The sequence below is a fragment of the Numenius arquata genome, chromosome 9 (assembly GCF_964106895.1).
Source record: "Numenius arquata chromosome 9, bNumArq3.hap1.1, whole genome shotgun sequence".
Taxonomy (NCBI): domain Eukaryota; kingdom Metazoa; phylum Chordata; class Aves; order Charadriiformes; family Scolopacidae; genus Numenius; species Numenius arquata.
Window position 1 is genome coordinate 20,755,443 of NC_133584.1, and position 22,732 is coordinate 20,778,174.

The window sequence follows — 22,732 nt, forward strand, 5'->3', positions numbered from 1 at the left end:
GATATGCTATATTCCAGGTTCTAACAATGGAAGTGCTTCAGTGTTGCATAAGGAAACATGCACTCTACAAACACTTGGAAGCCGTTGATGCTTGAGAGATTTATGTACCTATTTTGTTTACTGTAAATGTAGATGTTTGTACATGTTTTTGGAATATCTCATTTGCAGAAAATAGAGCCCTGTTACTCCCCTTTGCAGGCTATTGACATACATCAGTTAGGTGTCCTACATCAGCTTGCATATTTGCATTTTTCGTTAGACGATCATATAAAGACAGAATGTTCGAATTATGTTGTCAGAAGAGCTTTTCACTTTGCTCAAGGAAACATGCAAATTTAGCCCCCAAAATGTTTGCTTTTCAGTGGTAGGAAGGCAATATGACCAAGCCTATTTTATTTTGGACATACAGGTCTGTTTAAATCAATTTAAGGTCATGCCAGTTAGTGCCAACATCCTTCAGGATGTTAACAGCTGAAAATAATCAATCCAGCAGGAAGTGGGAAGACATTTTAAAATAACTTATTCTCTTTGTGTCAGTTGGGGAGTGATCATCTAGCCCCACTGAGAGAAAAAGGAGGAGGAAAGAAGAGTGGAAAGCAATTAGGAAGGCAAAAAAACTAGCCGTTATACCCTCTGAGCAACACTGAAGGGGAGAAGGAGAGGGAGTACTTGTTCCCAGTGAACTGAAGTTCCCCAAATCATTATCAAACATCATGTCTTCAGCTAATTAGGGCCCTGTTGGAAAATTGTGTCAAATGACTATATAATAAAGGCCTGAAAGTAGATTTGAGTGCTACTCTAAACTGCCTTCACAAGCCAGAAAGCCACACTGAGTGCTACCTAGGTTGATTTTTTGAGAGTGTCTGACACTAATGCTCCCTTTTCTGTTTCCAGTTCCTTCCCCCATCATTGGCGATGGTACCAATCCCACAGTGCTTCTTGTTTCCGTGGCTGGCAGTGTTGTTCTTGTGGTCATTCTCATTGCAGCTTTTGTCATCAGCAGGAGGTAAGAACTTAAGCTTCTCTCTCCCCCTCTCTCTTTCATGAGAGAGCTTTTTGTCTCTTCGAAACAAAGCTAAATTCTTTGATTAGCATCATAAACAGTGCATTTGCATTACAAGCCTTCTCCCATGTAGCTTTGATCTTCTCAACATAGTACCAAGCAGCATGTGATGTAATGGCAGTAGTTCCAGCTCTATTTGCCCTTCAAATGCAAAGCTGATTCCAATAACTGGCATTGAGAAGCAAGCCAGCTAGAGATTTGTGGTTAGTGTAATTTGAAGTTAAGTTTAATGGGTATGAGTACAGTAGATTTTCTTGGACTGACTCCTGATAGGGAGTAAACAACTGCACTGTTGTGAACTAAGCCATCAGACTGCTATGCTTGTGATTTTTGTGTTAGTCTGCATTAGTCTTTTGGGTTAGTCCTTCCAGTGTGTGTGGATATGACTGTAAAACAGAAGCCACAGTCATTCAGCATCATATGCAGTTACACAGCAGACTGGATCAATGGTTATTTCATCAGAGCAGGACCATAATCTTCTACCAAACACTTGTTCATTCTCCCAAATTCAACACAGGCATCAGGAACAATCCTGCGGACGGAAGGACAGTGTAGCAGAAACACAGTGAGTGTTTCTGTCTTCATCTTTGAGTTGAGTCTCCTTTAAACAGATTGGCATGATTTTGCTCCAGTGTAATTCTGAGATAAAACTGGCTGTATCATTACTGCATCTGAAGCCTGGAATCTGAAGGATGCATGTTTTGTCAGCCTCTGTTGATGAGTTTAATGGCATCAGCCATAAATGTGCACAAATTCCTCTTGATTTACTGTCTTACTTTAAATTGTCTTAAAGAGCAGTTAAGTCACTATGATTGTAATATCTGGAAAGTAGACATGCATTGTTATAGCTTTCTGTGGGTGTTCAACTCAAAGCCTCCATGCTGGGAAGAAGAAAGAAGAGCAGAACATATGAAAATGTAATGCAGAAAGACAGGTTTATTAAAAGCCATTGCAACAGAAAATAGCATCACTGAGCTTGATGACTTAATCTCCTCTCCGCTTTTATTGATCACTTTATTATTTAAGGCAGGATTGATAGCAGGATACATTGGATTTCTAATTATGAGTCGCCACCTTGGAGAATTGAGCCTGTCGAGCTGCTTTGAGATGATTCCTTCCCCTCCTCCCCCTATAAAAAAATGTCGCTTCCCAAGGCTGATAAACACTGCTTGGTGATTGGCCCTCAATGGATCACTTTTTAGAAAATGAAATGTCAACCCCTTGCCCTCATATTGATTCTCTTTAGTATCAGCCATAAAGCTGTCAAAGGAAAGGCTGCCTGGAGCTGGGTAGCTGACAGACTCGCCGCTGTGGGTGCACACTCAGGCAGGTCTCCTCACCGCTCAGGCTGTCTCTTCAGTTATCTCTGCCCACAAGTGTTCAACTTGGACAAAGACAAGACAAAGGGCAGGTGGGCAGTAGGGACGAAAGGCTGGTCCAAGCACTGGTGTGAATGGAGATAAAAGTATCCTGGTGGCCATGGAGTCAGAGATGTCCCGTAGCTCTGCACTGGTGGGTCTCAGAGAGGCTGTGGAAGGGGAAAGACATAGCAAGATGAATGAAATACTGGGACAGTGAAACTGCTCTGTGCATACTAATGCATGGCGCGCTGCTAATTACTAGCTTTCTTCAATACACAACTCTCCAGTAGCTGGAAGTAGCTCTCAATAAACAGAATCTACTTTAATATTCACTATTCCTCTAACGATTTTAACCACTTTACCAATGTCATTTAGAGGTGTGGACTTTGGGGATATTTCATGATGTTCCTACACCAGCAGAAGTTAATAGCAAAATAATTATATTTTGTTCCAAAATTACTTCAGATGAGAAAAAGCTTTTCTGTCCATACAGTCCCCATGAGGAAGTTTTGTAATCTAGCCATGACCTAAAAGTCATATTTTTACAATCAAAACCGTGCTTTGGCCGGCAGACATGGCCTCTCTGCATCCGTGAGCTGAATGTGGGAACTGGGCATATGCTCTAGGTGCCCACTTTTGAACCCTGGGTTATTACTACTAATTTAGCATTACGTTTTTTCAAGTCATCACTCAAATCCCAAAATTCATCTTTACAACAGAATTTGACAAAGGACTTTGCCTTCAGGCAGCTCAAGCTGTTTGGTTCTGTCCTGCAACCACGGCATTTGTGTGAACATGAGAACTAATCTGCCTAAATGTTAGTTTAAACTTACTGAGGTTAAGACGAGCATATCCGTAGAGCAGAGTGCAGGAGGTAGCGTGTTTCTAATCCCTGTGTTCCTGCAGGAACTCTGACTGAAATTTGAATATCTCAAATAGATTTGTGAAGGATTTGGAAAAGTGTAAAATAGAGAGGGCCGCTTTCTGAAAGGGCTTGGGTAGAGTAAGATGGCCCTACAGAATCCTCTGGTCGTCTAAAATCCTGTCAGAAATTCTTCTAAACAGTAGATTGAATGCACTTTCCCACCTTTTGCTGATGGTCTGGATCAGGTGCTTTGCCGGCTGCTGCCTGAGCACTGCAGCACCCCCAGCCCCTCTGTTCTTTGGGAGGAGGAGGTGCTGTTTCACCTCAGTGCATGCTAAACCCCTCTGTTGTTACCTCCTCTTCATCGCCAGCCCCCACCTGTGTCTCAGACCCCCGCTATTTCTGAAAGCTTCTGTGTTCTTGTCCTGAACGCCAGCTACTTAATCACCACCGCCAAAATCCCTGTAATTACGGGGTTCAAATCTGTGACAAAGGGTCCCTTCTGCCACTCACCTGAGTGGCGCAGGCCTCCCAGGCTGCTTGGGGACAGGGGTGTCCTGCCCTAAGCCAAGCAGGAGAGATCAACAGGTGACACAGGGAGACGTGGAAGTAGGTAGGTAGGTAGTTTGGAAGGTATTATTTAAGCTTAATGAGCCACAATTATATTGCTTGAACAGTAATCCCTTCGTTTCCCTTTGCTTTTTGCATGTCTTTGGTTTTTCATGGGGGAAGGTTATTTTTTTCTGTTGTTAGGGTGTTTGTACTTTTAAAAATAAGATAAAGAGCATTTTTTCATACTTAAAATGCTTTCATGCAAAGCCTGTGTTTCATATCTCCCATCTGTGCTTGAACATTAATAAAATGAATTTGAAGGGGTCCTGCTTAAAATGCAGGAATTTTTTTCCCCCATTTTTTCTTTCCTCTGAGAGAAGTTGTATAATACCCGAAACCATCTCTGCAGTCCCCGTAGCTGAGTTGGTGCTGTATGGCACTGGGTGAGATTCGTGCTGCCTCTTCCTTCTTACTCAGTTCAGTAACTGGGAGCAGAACATAGTCCTTTTATTTAACTCAGCTCTGTTTTACCAGTGCTGTAAGTCCTGGGGCAAATAAATGGTTTAAATTGATGTTTGGATCCAGTGTGGTTTTTAATAATGCTCTTCTTGGGATTTGGAGCCATTTGCGTTTAATTGACTTTCATCAAGAGAAGAAGCTCCCAACCATTTATGGTTGGATGTGTACCTGCTTTTTATGTCTGAACAGAAGTCCTGTTGATGTTGTTGGGAGCTGTGAGGCTTGGTTCAAAGATCAGGTAGTCTTCACATGTCAAGCAGAACTTTTTTTTCCTTCCGTTTCATGGTTAATTTATAGTTTTTATTATTGGCATAGTGTGTTTAACACCCAGCACTAAAAGACTGCAAAGACACAGGCTGGGAAATGGCCTTTCAGCTGACAGCGATGGGAAGCTGCCATTCCCCGCAGGCCAGGCACAGAGTGGGAAGTGAAATGCTTTTTGCTAATGGGCAGAAGGGTTTTGCTGACGGGAGGGGAATGGTGAGACTCAGGAAGGTTTGCTGCGAGCGAGACTCTCAGTCACGTGCTTTCTTCCTGTTATTGGGAGTTTTGGACTCCTTTTACCTCACACCTCTGGATGGATCTTTCTCTCACCCACTCTTGTTTTCCTCCTCTACCCATTCACCATTTTCAGACCTTTAAGCTGGTCTCACCCCAGTGTCCATGGCAGGCCTGGTCGTCTCCTGCCCCGCTCCAGGCAGCGGGTTGCACATTGCAGACAGTGCCAGTCTTGCCTCCTGTTCTCCAGGCTTGGTTTCCCCTTCTGCCTTCCCTCTTCTTCACTCCAGCCCAGGCTCTTGCCAGGTAGCTTACCTGGGTCTGACATGCTGGGGAACTTGGACTTCCATAGGAACAGGCAAACTGAGGAGTAAGCAACAAAAAGCCCTTCTCTTCAGCAGTGTCTGTTCTTACGCCTGGTTCTGAACTTTCAATGAATGATGGGTAAAAGCCCAAATCAAATCTTTCAACCTACATACTATTAGATGCTGTGGAACTTCAAATTCCAGTACACACTTGGCTGATCTTCCCTAACAGACTGACCTCTTGTATTAACTTCTCTTAATGCCACTTAACCATTGAAGTTTAAAGCTGAACTAATTAAATACATAACTGGATACAATATCATGCATGTAAGTGTACAAGTAGCAGTCCATAGAATTAACATACTATCCTACGTGATTCTCTCCAACTCAGGGCGTTAGTAGAGATCTGCCATCAAGACTTTTTTGTCCCCTTCAATTATACGGTGATTAAAAGAATAAACAAAATACTTGGGAATCTGCATTTTTGATGGTCAGGGGTTTTTTTTTGCTGCTATCCTGATTTCTGTGTTAATAGACTTGTTTCCAGTTTTAAATTTGCAGTTAAATAAGCGTGTTGGTAGTGGCATTTGCCTAATTATGTTTGAAAATCAATCTACCAAAACACCTCTGTTGTAGCATTTAAATCCATATGTGATAGGGCTAAAAAGCAATTTAGCCCCTTTTTTCCACTGAATTGCAAATGCACATTTGAAGTAAAAGTAGCCGATATGCAAGCTTTCTTTTCTTTCTTTAAATGCCGAGATGCAAATAGATTTGTGTTTCCCTTGATGCTTAGTTGATGTCAATAACACTTAAAGCAGTTTGAGGTGAGGAGTCTCCTGCCCAGCTGGTAAGTGTGTGTTGTGTCACGGGCTGTTGTAGGGGAGCTGCCGAGCGCAGGTCGTGGCAGGTGCAAACAGCTCAAGTCTCAGCAGGTCGGGAAGACTGAGTTTGTCTCAAAGAAAAATACTTATTCTGAACTGTAATGCTCTTTTTTTGTTTGTTTGTTTTGTTCTGACAGGCGCAGTAAGTACAGTAAGGCTAAGCAAGAAGCAGATGAGGAGAAACATTTGAACCAAGGTAAAAGGCAGTGGTGCTTGGGTTTTTTGATTTGGTTTGTAAAGCATGTCCCGTGTTCTGCTGCTTGGGAAATAAGGGATGACATTCCTCTTGAGATGAATACGTTTCCATTTACCTCTCTTGCAAACATCCTTCTTCAAAACTATGTACTTTAGTAAAAGGAAAAACAGAGGTATCTGGGAAAAAAGTTTTGATGGGACAGAGAGGAGAAAGGTTCATCAAATTTCTCCAAGGTTCCTTTCCACTGAAATACATCTGTTCAGTGATATCTAGGCATGATTTTTCCCCACAATACTCTGCTAAAGCAATTTCTGAATGGGCTGGAGGCAATCCTGCAGGAAAGGGAATGTGAACTATGCTGCCTTTTTTCCAGCACTGAATCATACTGTTACTTCTATCTCAGTCATCCAGGTACAAACCGAGGACCTGAGCTCAGAATTTCCTAGCTCCCAAAAGGAAAGTGGGATGTATTTTAGGTCTCATAGGTCTATAGACAGGCTATTGGCCTGTTAGTGATGGCAGTGATTTGTGAACTTTGTATCTTGGCAAAACCTGATTCCTTACATCGATATTGGGAAATATTAAATGTTTACAATTTAAAAATCGCATTGGGGAAAAAATACATTAAGTCCTTCCTTCCTTCATCAGTCATTCCTGGCTTACAGTACATTTTTATTGTACACTCTCTTTGCTGTTGTATATCATTAAGGCTTCAGTCTCATATGTTCTGTGTTCAGCAGCATGTAGATCAGTGACTTCAAATAAAACATTTCTGCCTTGCAGGTGTTAGAACATATGTGGATCCTTTTACATATGAGGATCCAAACCAAGCTGTGAGGGAATTTGCCAAAGAAATTGATGCCTCCTGCATAAAGATTGAAAAAGTTATTGGTGTGGGTAAGTGCCAGAACTTTTGCATTTTTTTTCTGTAAATATAGTTTTAAGTTTGCTTTTAGGAAACATGGGATCCTATGATTTTTGCATGACAACTCCCCCAAACGAACTGACGTAACAGTTGGACAACATGAGTGAGTACTTCATGTTCATGACCATGGATTCTTGTGCCTTTTTCCTTAAGGGGAATTCGGTGAAGTATGCAGTGGACGTCTCAAAGTCCCAGGAAAAAGAGAGATCTGTGTTGCTATCAAGACTCTGAAAGCTGGTTACACTGATAAACAGAGGAGAGACTTCCTGAGCGAGGCCAGTATCATGGGACAATTTGACCACCCCAATATCATCCACTTGGAAGGTGTAGTTACTAAATGTAAGTAGGTCATTTTCATGACAAGGCCAATTTGGAAATCACTGAGAAATTAAGTCTGTGGTGGTGTGTGCTGGTTTGGGTTTTTTTTTTTCCCTCTTTCCTGTGAAATGACAGATGGAACAGATCCACTGATAGCTAATAGGAGGAAATCAGTGCAGGACAAGTCATTAATCTTGTTGTCAGCTATAAATGGGTTTATGGTTTCAACTGATACTCTATCTGTAGGCAGCTTGTACAAGATTTTGTAGGGGGAATTAATACTGCAGAGGTTGGCTTTTTTTTCCCCTTCTTGTTATGCCAAGCAGACATCTTTCACATCTTTGCTAGACTGAGCTGATTGTTACAGGATAGGCAAAAGCAGATGGTGAGCAAAGAATGTAAAATGGTTGGGGGAAAAATACCAAAACAAAACTACAGAGTCATATGTTTAAGGTACAAAGCACAGATGTAAGGAGCAAGCCTTTGAAATGAAGTAGGCTATTTTAGTGTGAAACTTGCTTATTTGTTTTCTCTGATTTATAGGTGTGATAATTTCACTCTGCAGAATTTACCTGGCCAATCTTTTTGTTTGGTTGGTTTGCGTTTTTTTTAAAGTCTGTTAAGTGTTCACTGTGCCATGAACCCTGCCTTAGAAAGAGAATGACAGCGCTTGCGGGATACTGTTTGTAGGCTAGAACTGAAAATACACCTGTGAGACAGATGTGCTTGGGTCTGACCTGATAAGGTGCCGCTGTGATGGGGCAGTTATTGTCCCTACTCCAACTGCCCTAGGTAGCACGTTGGCAAAGCCTGGCACTGATCTCAGGGGAGCAAGGAAAGCAGACAGTGATCTTGTGAGCTGCTCTTAAAGAGTGGAATTTGTGGAGCTTACCTTCTGCAACTGATGGTGGGCATGATGGACATGAATGAAGGGTGTTAGTAGTGTAAGGAATTGCAATTAGATATGGATGAAAAGTTAAAAAGTAAAATATTACTAGAAGGACAAGGCATCTCCCATAGAGGGTTGTCAAAAGCTATCAATGCCACTGAAAAACCCTGTCCCTCTTGAACGTCCGTGGGAACTGGATACTTATTCTGCCACTTGTGGTTTTGGAGATCTTACCCTTGCTCATTTCTGTTTACCTCCCCTAGCCTGCCTTCTCTCACAGTTGTTGAAAATGGCAGCGTGTCACTATTTGCTTTTCAAGACAAATTCCGCTAGGGAAAGTAGGGGTTTGGACTAATTTTGACCATTGTTTACTGAGGGCCTCCCTCAAAACTGAAATTAGAAGATAATACTCTGTTTGAATTTTGAAGGTCTGAGTCTCTCTTTCTCTTTTTGTTGTTGTTGTAACAAAGCCGGGGTGGGTTGTGGTCAGGCCACAGCGTTTGCCACAGAGAGTGATTTTTCTAGCACCTCTGTAAAAGAAAGGCAAGAGGGGAATCTTTGTGTTGAAATCCCACCGAGGCTGGAAACCCCATAGCTATTACAGCTCTAGCAGTTATAAATGACTGTATGCATTTGCATAATGCAGTTGTCACTGAATTAAAATGATTTGAAATTTTCACCGAGGAGGTGGTAGCCTGACCCTGGAATGTTTCATTGCCTGGCTCACAGCAAGCGATGCTTCCGCAGCAAAGGCAGCTTGGTTACCTCAGAGCTGGTGTGTTTGGTAAACAGGGCTACTTAAGAAGACATTTATCTCAATTTCTCCATAGGTTTTCTGAATACTGTGATAAATGAATGCATTTAATAAACTGAAAATTAAAATGTGAGATAAATAGTGGTGTAGATAGGGGTTGAGAGAGGCAGCAAAAAAGCCATGAATATATTATTGGCTGCTAGTCAAGTACTTTAATAATTGACTCACTGATGGTAACTTCTCCTCTCGCTATTCCCCTCCCCTGCTAAAGAAGTGCCTGAGTAATGAAATTACATATTAATGCACTGAAAGAGTCTCCCTTTCTTCCTTTCTACGTTGACATAGTATCTTTTGATTGAGGAAGGTTAATTAAAACTCATTTAGCTGTATTTGTTCAGTGGAAGGGTTCCGGTCACAGTTGCAAAGAATAAATGAAACAGTGACATATGCAGATTTGGTTGGAGTTTTTTCTCTTTTTACCAAGCATTCTCTGCTTGCAAAGGTGAATTAGAGGGAGAATGACGTTTTACCAAATCCCTTTCCTTAAGGGTGCAAGTATTCAGCCAAGGTCACTAAGCCCTTCATCCAGAGCAGTTTGCTTTATGCAATACCATCGCTTCTCTGCTGTGTTCATGCAAATCAGAAAGGGTTCAGCTGCCAGACTGGCGTTTCACAGGCATGCCAGTTTGTGTGGGACCAAACCAGTGTGAGTTTTGATATTGGTTGGGAAGGGAAGGAGAAGCAGGAACAGTAAAAGGATAGACTGGGGCTGAAAAGGTGAAATAAGAAAGGATGAGTGAACTAAGTGATGTATTGCACATAGATGTTGGCCTGTGTAAATATGTAAAATTTTCAGTACAGTCAGTCCTTATAGCGTATTGTTTTCTAATAAAAAAAAAGGTTCCTTCAAAACCAGAAATCCCTGACAAGTGAAGAGAAAAGCATCTTGCTGAAAAAATGCACTGAGGTAGAAACGATTAGGAGAACTTTTAGTGCTGCAACATTTCATGGTAGGGTAATTTTCATAGCTGGTTGTTCTGGAGCAGATACTTGCTAGTGACAGAAGCAAGGAAAAGTTGAGTAGTTCTGATACGCAGACAGAATTGAGCTATCTACAGTTTAGGTAACATGTCCATTGAACCCTTCTTTCCCCATAACGTTACTTTATTTAGAGCTGCTCCAGGAAATACAAAAGCAGGGTTTCTCTGGGACACTGTCTTTTATTTAGGAAGAAACTCTATAGTTCCTGTAGCTAAAGCATACCTGGGCAGAAGGGTTGCCATGCCAGCCTGGTGCTGATCATCAGGTGCTCCCTTGACTTCAGGTAGGCTTAACAGTGCTTGTCAGGGAGGGACTGAAGTTTTGCCATTTGACTTTTCATAAGTCAGTTCTGGACATCTTCCATTGCGCACTTTTAGAACAGAGATGATATTGGACCTATTTCTGCAAATATCTAGGTGCTGAATATCCAGCATGATTAAACACCGTGAAATAATTAATGTTTCTTGTATGTACCTAAATGTTTTCAGTTTCAGCATCGTATGACTTTGTAAAGCTCTTAAAGACAACATCAAGCATTATTTATGTATTTGGTGTTGCTTTAGGCAGGAGAGTGCCTAGAAAGCATCCCCATGTCAGTAACGTTACATTACTTTTCTCTTCAGGTTGCCCAGCTTGGCTTTCTGTATTGCAGCATGGAAGGCTGAGTGCTGCTGAAGCACTATGTCCCACATGTGACACAATTCATTGAATCATTTATCCTGTGGGTGACTTCATGAGGCAAATGGCTTTGGCTCATTTATAAATAACGAGAGACACGGGATACAAATTTGGGACAGAGAAAGTTGAGAGGAACAGCTTGTATTTTGCATTCTTGAATCCAGTTGTCTTGGAGTACCTTGTAGCTGCTGACAGCTTCTAATTTGCCTAAAGCGTTGATCTTTCGAAAGAGACAGAGAGACTAAAGCGTTCATGAATTCCATTTTGAAAGAGGAAGGCTTTCTAGTCTGCAAGCAATTTAATTACACTAAAGATTTTTGTCAAGTTTGAACAAATCTTTGTTTCTTAGCTCTCAATTATCAATTCATATATTCCTTAGAGAACAGAAACCACTTCAGTTACAGACCTTGTCAATGAGTCAACCAAAGGGTTAACCTTCCAGATGGGACCCTTTAAGTATTTCTGTCCTATAATATTTCTTCTCTTGCTCCCCACAGCTGAGGCATAAGCTTGGTGCTTTTCAAATTAAATTAGATTGTGTAAGCCAGGTGTCTTGGCAGTAAAATCATGTGCAACCAATTTTTATCCCATTAACATTGGTGTTCATCAAGGAATTGTGTTTTTCTTTCTGCGAACTCTAGGTAAACCGGTAATGATCATAACTGAGTACATGGAGAATGGATCCTTGGATGCCTTCCTCAGGGTAGGTGATTTCTTCATAATAAGCTAAGGAGATTTTATACTGGGAAACATTTTCTGGTTTTCATTCTGGTTCTCTTTTACAGAAAAATACTGAAAATTCAGCATTTTTAAATGAATTATGTTTGTACCTGGGAAATCCTTCCGAAAATCAGAATAAATGTAAAGCAGAAGAACACAGAATAAGTGTAATATTTAAAGTAGCAGGGTCTTAAATAAGCCATGTTTAATGGGAACAGTTCTGATTTGCTCTATTTTTGAAAGCATCGCAATGCTATATAGACTCATTAAAACCAGATTCATTGCAAACTGTATACTGCATCACTGGAAGCTGTGACAGAACCTCTGGGTTTTTACTTTACTGGTGAATTATAGACACTAGTCAGAAGAGTGAGGAAATTACATAGGTTTTTATTTGAGAGAAGATGGGAATCCGAGATATGCTTTTATGCCAGTTTCAGCAATGGCAATAATGTAGCTTTTAGCTTAATGCTCTGTGATTTTCTTCCTTTCCCCATATGCAGAAGAATGATGGCAGATTTACAGTCATCCAGTTGGTGGGGATGCTTCGTGGCATTGGCTCAGGAATGAAGTATCTGTCTGACATGAGCTATGTGCATCGGGATCTAGCTGCTCGAAATATACTTGTCAACAGCAACTTGGTCTGCAAAGTGTCTGACTTCGGCATGTCCCGGGTCCTGGAAGATGACCCCGAAGCAGCTTATACCACACGGGTAAGGAGGGAAAGAAAATGTCCACTGGGTTTTCTTGCCTACATACTGGTTTTGTCTGACTGCGTGGGAGGTGACAATAGTTTGTTTTAAAATAGTCTCAGTCACAACTGAAAACCTGTATCACCACCTGAAAATAAACATTGGCCCAGACTCCATAGCTGGTATAAATTGATGTAGTGTTATTGCTACATCGGTGGCTACATCAGTATTTCTTCTCTGAGGATGTGACCCATGTATTTCTCTGGTTCCTTCAAGTGTGCTAGAGTGTGTGACAGGAATCTGATGTCAGAAATTAGAGTGTGGGCTTCTATTCCTTCTGATATCTACGGGCATGCATATGGATTTTCAAGTGGCTAGTCCCAGTGAGGTTTGATACAGGAAGTGTAGATATGCCACCAAAAAAAAAAAAGATAAATCCACTTTTGCCCATCGCAAAGCTAGTCATGAATTTGACCTAAATAATTTGGACTGGGAAAAGTGTCCAACCTCCAATCCCATTGTTTTGTTTCTTTCCCATTTTATCTATATTTCAGCATCCCACTGTTAACTAATTTTGCTAAAGCCATTTTAATATGCTGCATGTGGAATAGTACTAATGCAAGCGAGTATTTCTGGCCGCGAAACAATATCCGGATCATTACCAGCATTTGTACCAGTACCTCTGTAATTAACATGCGCATGAAGAAAAAAAAGTCAGAGTTTATAAAGTCTCCTTTTTTAATTGCTTATTTTCTTCGTTTTAAAATATCTGCCATTCTCCATCTGTTCTCCCTAGTGCAGAGTTTGTTTGCAGCACTCGGATTTTGCAGTTTAATCCCAACACTCATCCTTTAATGGATTCGCAGTTCATTACAGGGAAGGATAGACTCATGTAGTATTAAATGCTGGCCAGTCTTGGTATTTCTCACTCATTAGGGTGGCAAATGGAAGAAGCAGAAGCAGAGGTCTGAAAAGCTGTATTCAGGGAAATCAAAGTTTAGACAAACACACAAGGGCAAGACAGAAATGATTGAAAAGCTTCCTTTAGCGTTTAGTGAGCGGAGATATAGTATTATGTTTGCTCTCAAGAGTAGACTACAGGGAATCAATGACATTTGCTTTACAGTGCATTGTCTTCATTTGATATCAGTAATGAAGGATCAGGAAAATTTGGATGAACTCCACTGTACTCAAGCAGCTAAATAAAAAGAGCTTATTGACAATTTTTAGAATGACAACCATGTATAAACAATGTCCATGCATCTGTGTCTGAAAGGAGGAATAGAGCTTTTTCATAACCAGGGAAGATGCAATAGAATGCAAATTTTAAAGCATGCTTTTCTTAAGAGGATGGTGTGTTCTCCTCCCCGTTAGTAGTATAACATTAAAGAGAGAGCATCCTGTACCCACACAAGGCACATACTGCTACAACCTGATTTACAAAGGGCCTGATGCAAAAGCCAAAAAAGCCAGGAGAAGGACCCCTTTTGATTTCACTTGGCTTTGGAACAAGTCCACATTAAACACTTGAGAGAGATACTGGAAAAATAAACTATTAAGTATGCACACACTGCACTCAGTTATGGATAAAAACTATCTAGAAGACTGCTGAGAAGAAACCTACCAAAATAAACTTAATCAAAAAAGCATAAAAGCAAATGAAAAAAAACCCTAAAATCTTTGTTTCGGCTTAAGTCGTTCCCCAGATGGAACTGCAGGAAACCAAGAGCTCAATTAAAAACACCTTGCACATTAGCATAAACAAAAGGAGAAATCTCTGGCCTGGGATCACTCAGCCAAGGCAAAATCAGATAAACAGGATGGAGTGAGTTCCTTTTAAAATAGTGCAGGACCTCAGTGGCCCAAATCAGATGCCCAAGCGCTCTTATTTGTTTAAAAAGAAGTATCGTAACAAGAGGCAGCTCTCTCCAACAGGTATCAAAAGCAGCCTTGTACCATGGTCTGGTGTTGAACTCCTCCCACAGGGACTGGGAGAGCCCAGAGGCTTGCTTGCTGTCTCACATCTCTGGTAGGAGTTGGGATACTGCCCATGGGAAACACCACAGTATTCGTAAATCTTCCCAGTTTATCCTCTCTTTATTTTACCTTTTTGAAAAGCAAAACGTTTATAATCCCATTTTTCTGAAACAGGCCAAACAGGTCAGACAGGCAAGCAAGGAAATAGTAATTAACAGCATGTACTTATTTGTTTTGTCAACTAAATCTTTAATATATACTTTGTAAAATCCCTGGCTTGTTCTCATGCTTCAGCATAGCCCTAAGCAGAGATCTCTTAGAGGGCTGATAAAAATACATTTAACAATTTACTGGTTCGCCTCCTTGTGACTGAAGAAAACAGATGGGCAGCATTGCCTCCTGGTTGGATCTGACATTTTTATGGCAGGGAAAAGAGAAAGTGGATGCCTTTTTAAGAAGGGTTCTGGAATTGCGTACAAAAAAACATTTTGTATTTTTAATGTCAGTGTAGAAGAGTGTCAGCCATGCACATTAGTGGGTCAGTGACTCACTAGCCTGTGGTTTCTTTTATTTGTGACAGGGTGGCAAGATCCCCATCAGGTGGACTGCACCAGAGGCAATTGCCTACCGTAAATTTACATCAGCTAGTGATGTGTGGAGCTATGGCATCGTCATGTGGGAAGTGATGTCCTATGGAGAAAGACCTTACTGGGATATGTCCAATCAAGACGTGAGTCTGCTTCTGAGCTTCCTTTTCTCTGCCTTTCCCCCCATACCTTTATCTTTGTCCTTTGTCTGCTGATGTGTTTCCATGTCAATTGCTATATGGTTATAAGACATTTACTCCAGGAGGTTTTTAGAGGATATCGTGGGTGGTAGATTCCTGTTTTCTCAGGTGACCTCTCTATAACTAAGACTTCCGTGAATACTTCAAGCCTGGTCTGTGATCAGGGAATAGGGGATTCTCTTTTGGGATCTATAACTTGTGCATGCATATTTTTACTTTTTTTTTTTTTTTTAATTTTAGGAAAAATATTATAAGCAATTAAAATAAGAAAGAAGAATAGAGGAAAGGGAAACGAATATATTTGAACTGTCAGATCATAATACGGTCAAGAGAGGAAAGATTGGAATGTTGGTATTAAATCTCAACTTTATTGAAAGTCTTTAAGAAAAAACATTTGAATTTAATGGGGCTTCCTATTAGTGGTTAATTCTTCAAGCCCCAGTATGCTTGTAATTCTTCCAGATGATTTTATTTCTTGTAGGATATCTAAAATAACACATATGAAATCCAATTCTGATTATCAGTCAGAGCATCCTTGTGACAATTGCATAGCTGCCCCTCGAGGACATTAAAAAGAAGCTTTCCTAAATGACCATTCTTAAATTATGCATGTCCTGTTTAACTGTACCATCTGGACTACTTCAGTGTATTCCAAGAGGGAGCATGCACAATGGCTGCTATTCCAGAAGAGTATTTAATAATAATACTAATAAGAGCTTTTGCTAATAGAATTTTTATTAAATGGAAAAAAAAAAATCCCAGTGAAAATGAGGCATAGATTATCCATAATTATTTTCCCAGGGGATTTACAAACGTATAAAGGAGGAAGAAAGTGTTAATCTGAATATATGGTCATGGGAGTGGTTAAGTCATTTTAAAAGTCATCTGCTTTCTTATGTAGAGCTGAACATTTTCAAAGAGTGTCTAGATGCGGATGGCATTTAATCTAAACGGGGGATATAATTTTAATTTCCTTCTGATGTGAAATGTCTCTTCTGGCACCCAATCTTGCCTTCCTTTGCTAACAGGAAGTCATCAAGACTTAGCAAGAAAATAAAACGCCAGATGTGTCTCAGTTATATCAGGCATGTCTACACAGCGCAGTGGAGCTCAACGCAACAAATGCAGAGCTTGCACATTAGGCTGGTACCCACTGCTAACACGCGGTGTCGGAAAGCTGGCTTGAACAGGACAGTGAGAGCCAGCATTACTCTCTTTGCATCCTCTTTTAATACGTAGCATAGACATACCTTTTTTTTTCTCCTTAATGACAGTGAGAGCAGTGCTTTTCACAACAGAGCAAAAGCGGATTTCAAATTCTTCTCTGCGTCTGTTGAATCAAGAGAAATCAAAAGGATCTTCGTACTTTCTGGAGTAGTGAGAGTCACTTTGTTTGCGGTCACTGAAAAGCTGCTAATAGTGCAAGCATATCCCTCACCCTGTCCTCCCAGTGGATTTTAGCCACTAATTGGACAAGACCAGAACGAGGGAATTTAGTGCAATTCAGTCTCTGTGCTCTCTTGGTCTCTAGTCTCATGGTGAATCCTGCCAGAAAAGCCGTATCGATTAATTAAGATCTGAAGGCTTCTGGGTCATGTCTCTGTCATATCAGAGTTGAGTCCTGGTCACGCCCTCTTCTCCTGAGAGAGCTAAGAAGCCAGCAGAGTACTGAGCTCTGGAGCACTTTTTGGAAGGGTTGAAATGACTTCAGCTTGTGAGTTTTTCTGCTTTCTATTAAATATGAAATGCATACCTAAGCTGCTGTGTTGGACTTCTGTAATCTTCTCGATAAAGCTGCACAAAAGGGTTCCCATCTCTGCATTTTTGGTTCAGAGCATACAGTGGTGAGAGAACAGATTCTCTACAAGGCCCCCATTACTGACAGAGATGGCTAGCCCAGGAGAAGGGCGTGATCTGATGTACCCTAAAAATGATGGGGAAAATTTCATCTTCAACATATCACACCCAAAACTGACAGATGTTAAAGGTTTGCTGTAGAGCTGTTGCTTCTCCAACCCTCTGTCCAACAAGGATAGTTGCTTAATTCTAATCTGGGCTATTTTGTCATCCCTGTATTCCATGTGCTCATTTGTGATACATTGCCCTGCTGTATCTGATGTCTCCTTTGGATGCTGTGCCCTTTTAGTTTTGAATTGCTGAAGAGAAATGACAGTTCTGAGACCACCAACTGCCTGAGTCGGAGTGCAATTTTCCATGTTGTTTCACTTAATTGTGGATTTGTTTCCATACTTTGGATCGCCCTAGGATAAATGATACTCAGCTGGTAGATGTGAGTACTGTCTGATGTTCTCTAATGTGTTCTTAATTGTGCCATTTATAGGTTATTAAAGCCATTGAGGAAGGGTATCGGCTGCCACCCCCAATGGACTGCCCCATTGCTCTCCATCAGCTGATGTTAGACTGCTGGCAGAAGGAACGCAGTGACAGGCCTAAATTTGGACAGATTGTCAACATGCTGGACAAACTCATCCGCAACCCCAACAGCCTGAAGAGGACAGGCAGCGAGAGCTCCAGGTCAGCTGTGCTTCAGTAGTGGTGATGTACGAGGGAGTGCAGTGGAGGTGACAGGCAAAGCTGCAGGTCACCTATACCTCTGCGCTGGGATGAAAGCCTGCTCTGTCGCTCTGCGGAGCCGGGCTGCACAGCAGGCACTGCACCCTGCGAGAGAGCAGAGGGGTCATGCTGGCACCCGCTGGGCGCCCCAGGCTCCCCTCGCTCTGTCAGGAGGCAAAGCAAAGGAGCAGAGCTGTTGCTGTGTCACACCAGCGCTGGCCAGTTTTATAGCACGGTATTATGCCTGTCCTGAAAAAGTCCTGATGCAGGCAAGCTCTGTGTGAAGACAAAGTTTGCTGTGTCTTTTCCCTCTCCCCACTTGTGAAAGGGCTTGAACAGGTAGCCTTAATGCAGTGTAGCTAACAAGAGTGATGTGGTTTTCTGCAGGAAAAGTACATCGTCAAGTTTTATAAACCCTAGATTTGTGTAGGATTTGCAAATGAGCGTTACGGCATTAGAGCCAACGCCTTGCGGGCATTGGGAAGGTGTGGATTAATTTTTATGTGAATTTGAGTTTAATTTTGTGGAAAGCCAGTTTCATGTCTCCACCGATCCTGCATTACATTTGTGTTTTGTTTTCTTTGCTAATCATAGTACGTGCAAAAAAAGCACAGTAGGAAGGAAACTCCCAAAGTTGTAGGGTAAAACCAAAATGTCTTTGTTGGGACAGATCAGCAGTTTGTTTAAGCTGGTGAAACACTGCTGAAGAAATAGGAGCTTTACCAATCTACACCAGGTTTGTTCTATCTTTTTCAAACATCTTTGCTTTGTCAGGTAAATTTTCTTACAGCAAATATGGAAAAAAGCTTTTTAAAAGAAAAGAAGCAAGAGGAAGATAAATGGGAAAATATTTTTCAATAGAAGGGAAGGTACAACAATATCCATTGGGCAATAATTAAATTTCTTGAATCAATGAAGGAGTAACAGAGGTTCTGATTCAGCCTCCAACAGAACAACATCCTGGGAAAAGCTATTTTCCTTTTTAAACTTGTAGGTCTCTTTGCAACTCTTGCTTACAACGTACATTATCAGAAGAGGGATTATTAACCCTGTGAGGCCACTATCACCACGTATCTTCCAGGTTGCCCTAATTGCATTGGTAGCCTGGCAAAAATGTATCCACCCTTGAGGCTTAAATAATTTACATGGCGAGAATCACAATATGATCTGCTGTGATAATTTGATTTGAAAATCACAGTATGAACTCTTCCATTTTGTTTCCAATTTACAGGTGCTCTTTGAAAATATGTAGATTTTACAAAAGCTAATAGACTATTCAAGGTCATTTCATGTTCAGGGCTATTAATAGATCTTTATTTTTCTTCTTTTTGGAACATGTATTTCAAATATGCACGTAACATTATTAATATATTATATGACTTTATACGTGGAGCATAATTTTATATAATTAGGTTGCCATCATTGGCCTTGTGTTAGATAGTACATTAAAGAGTTGTACCACGTATTACCAGCACGTACTCAGTGCCTTAGGCAAGACATAACTACGCTATTGCACACCTAATGTTTGATGATGTGCATTTTCAAATGAACTGCTAAATGATAATTGTTTTGGTTAGATAGATAATAGTAATTTATAATGGTTTAATGAAACTGTGATTTACAACGTACATGAAATAAGTGAGATATTAATAAGAGAAGCAAATTTTGTAAAAACAATTATTCGCAGATCTGTGCAAGGGAAAATGAGAAGCACATTCTACAGTGCAAACAAAGATCAAAGCCTGCACGATTCCCGCCACTCCTGGCACACGCGCAGGTCAGGAATGGATTGATTAAAGAGGGGATTAACTCCCTGCTGTCCTGCATTTGATTGAATGCACCGAGCTCGCCTGCGAACCTGGCTGGAAACAGGATTTATCTGAACCCGCCCTGAGTTTTGCCCTGCAAACCAGTCTGGCAGGTTGTGAGCTCCCGGAGCCTCTGCACACACTTGAGTGGTGTTTCTATAGCTGCTGAGCTGAGGCCTGACACATGCAGGATTGGCAAGATCCGGCGTTGCTGCCTGTGAGATACAGACCCGCTGGGCTGAACGCCTTCCAGCATTGCCATCTCCTTTGTTTTTTGAAGTAAAAGCATTTTCTATAAACTCGGCTGCATCTGAAGCGAAAATTGTAAGTGGCATTGTGGTTCAAATTAGATCTGAAAGCAAAAATAGAAACCTAAGGTCAAATTCATTCTTAGCAAAAAAAATGGCCTATTCCTTTGCGTTTTGTTAAGTTTCTTGCATTGATCTGCGCTGCTGTGCAGAGAGCCACCAGTTTTGCTGGGCACAACATCTTGCCCTTAATTTTACCTAGTCATTGAGGGTAATTGTAGCAGAGACCAAACTTTGGTTTGCGATTCATGATCTAGCTGATGCCCATTTCTCTGTCCTTTCACTGTTTGGAACCCAGACCTAGCACAGCCCTGCTGGATCCCAGCTCCCCTGAGTTCTCAGCGGTTGTTTCTGTCGGTGACTGGCTCCAAGCCATTAAAATGGAGCGATACAAGGATAACTTCACAGCTGCTGGCTATACCACCCTAGAGGCTGTGGTGCATATGAACCAGGAGTAAGTACTCAGCGATATAACAAAAAAACTGGTAAATCTGGATTTAATCGGCCTCTTTTGCTTTGTGCTGCATATCATTACACTCATTAAAGGAATGGAATGCCTTTCATTTGGATGGAGGATAACTTTAAAATGCTTCCACAATGCCTCCACTTATTTAATTAAACATTTGTATACATCTGCCTTGCTTTTGCGATGTTGTTGCTTGCAGTTGACTCTTAATATTTTTCTCAGCACCAGCATCTGATCCACGGTTCTCAGCCCCCTGCTTCTTCTCTTGCTTTCCACAGTGACCTGGCAAGGATCGGGATCACTGCCATCCCCCATCAGAATAAGATCCTGAGCAGCGTCCAAGCAATGCGCACCCAAATGCAACAGATGCATGGCAGGATGGTTCCCGTCTGAGCCAGTACTGAATAAACTCAAAACTCTTGAAATTAGTTTACCTCATCCATGCACTTTAATTGAAGAACTGCACTTTTTTTACTTCGTCTCCTCGCCCGTCGAAATAAAGATCTGCAGCATTGCTTGATGTACAGATTGCGGAAACCGAGCGTGTGTGTTGGGAGGGGAGCCTCCAGAAATGACAAGCCGTCATTTTAAACCAGACCTGGAACAAATTGTTTCTTGGAACATACTTCTCTGTTGATCAACGATATGTAAAATACATGTATCTATATAAATATAAAGTCACATTCAAGTTTTGATGCTATGTTTGCTGCCAGATACTGTGCTTAAAAAACAAAAACAGAATTACTTTCCTTCTCCCTGTGACCCATAGGATTACAACCATAGTGTTTTATTTGTGGGTGAAACCACCGTTGTGCATCTTTCACTGGAATGAAGAATCTGCCCTAGGATATTTTTTGCAGACTTGATGCATTACTAATACCTTGCAGAAACCTCAGTGAGAATATCATTTGGCTAATCAGTGCCTGCCGATTAGTGATCTACCCATTTACAGGCTCGAGACATGAATTGACCCACCTTGTGGATTACTGGGCAAAACTGGACTTCTGGGGAGATTATTGGCCGTTGTTGTGCTGTGCTGAAGCCTACCACTTAAAGACATTTTGTGAACATCTTGCCAGTAATCAGCTGTGACAATCGTGGCTGTGGAGCGTGCAGACTTCTTTTCTCTTTCAAGAAGGAGTTCCCTTTGCCACATGGAGAAGGTCAGTGGAAGTACGGCGTCCAACATGTTCATGGTGCTTGGCTTCTTAAACTGTGCTAGGATTTCATCACTGTTGGGGAAAAGAAAAAAGAAAGTGCTGTGGTATGTATTATTTGGGGTTCCCAACTGGTTTGTATGAACCTGTGCTAGTTTCCCAGACTAATTGCTTAGTGTTTCCCATTGTTTGCTCTATTTGATGACAGTGAAAATTGCACTGTTTCAAAACCTGGTCTTGCTCTCAAGCTGTTGCGTGTTCAGATGTGCAGCCAAGGTGTAGGAGTGCATCGTGGGGCTCACTCAGTTCAGTGCTAAGAGCTTGACCCCACTTTGCAGTAGAAGCAGTAGGGATACCCTGATTTTTGGAGTGGAAAAACCCACAAATATGGATCTCATAGAAGGAATAATCTTGTAAAGTACAGATACTCATAAATGCATAAAGAAGGATCAGGGCTTTTCCTGCCCTCTCACGAACAACAGTAGAACCAATATTTGTGTTTTAGGAAAATCAGTCTCAGTTGCTGTGTCGGTGGCTTTATGGGAGGGGGAATTGTGGGACTGTGCACTCAGCCTTCCTGGTTTTGCACAGTTTGGGTGATGGGGACGGCGATAACGCTGTGTTATGCAGCAGTGTTCCCCTTCAGACGCGATGATCCAGTCTCATCAGCTGTGGGAACCAAATTCACTTTTGAAGCCAGCCCCATAGGTTGGATTATCAAGGCAGCTGTGGATATGAGTGCCAGGTGCAGGCTGCATGGCTAAGGTAAGCACCCCTCTGCAAGTCTGGCAAACAAGCTGGAGCACGACCTGCTTGAAAAGCTACCCTCCAACTCCTCTAAGAAATAGATGGAAAGTTGAGTGGGTGAAAGCTTTGCTAGCTGGAGGTGGCTGCTATAGGAATGTGGTTGGCCTCATAAGGTCACATAGGGATAAAACTTTATCTGGTAAAGCTCTGAACACATTTTGGCTTGAATTTTATTTATATTAAAGCTTTTATTACTCTTTTTGAACAGTGTATAAATTAGATTCCTTTTAAAGTCCTTTCAAGGACCAAAGTGACGAGATGACCTTAGAAAAGAGACAGCATCAGGCCCACTTACGCTATGCTGGGTAGGAGGAGGATTTTCATGACACATCTTCTACGATAGACATTGTGTTTCAGGTGTGCCAGGCACAATGTCAGAAAGGTGACATTTATATTTTGATGGTGCTAAGACTGGTTCTTTGGTCTGTAACGTTTTGGTCCCACTCCGCACCTGACAGCAAATTCAGAAATTATTTGGTGGTTCTATGTGTCAGATTTTGTTAATAATTGCATTTATTCTAAGTCCAAAACAGCTCACTCAGTTGGACAAGTCACACTTACTGTATCGTCACTCACATCACTTTTTGT

The 22,732-nt window shown here is 41.4% G+C and overlaps 1 protein-coding gene across 2 annotated transcripts in view; it reads left to right on the plus strand.

Moving 5' to 3' along the window:
* EPHA4 (EPH receptor A4) overlaps positions 1–20,573 on the plus strand; it is a 101,749-nt gene extending 81,176 nt beyond the window's left edge. The window contains exons 8-17 of one of the 2 annotated variants that reach the window (XM_074153020.1): positions 895–1,006; positions 6,185–6,243; positions 7,027–7,140; positions 7,322–7,507; positions 11,490–11,551; positions 12,072–12,281; positions 14,818–14,967; positions 17,366–17,559; positions 20,013–20,168; positions 20,459–20,573. In XM_074153020.1, coding sequence (XP_074009121.1) covers positions 895–1,006; positions 6,185–6,243; positions 7,027–7,140; positions 7,322–7,507; positions 11,490–11,551; positions 12,072–12,281; positions 14,818–14,967; positions 17,366–17,559; positions 20,013–20,168; positions 20,459–20,573 — 1,358 coding nt within the window. The remainder of the gene's footprint in view (positions 1–894; positions 1,007–6,184; positions 6,244–7,026; positions 7,141–7,321; positions 7,508–11,489; positions 11,552–12,071; positions 12,282–14,817; positions 14,968–17,365; positions 17,560–20,012; positions 20,169–20,458) is intronic. The other variant, XM_074153021.1, reaches the window with a different exon arrangement.
* The last annotated feature ends 2,159 nt before the right edge of the window (positions 20,574–22,732 follow it).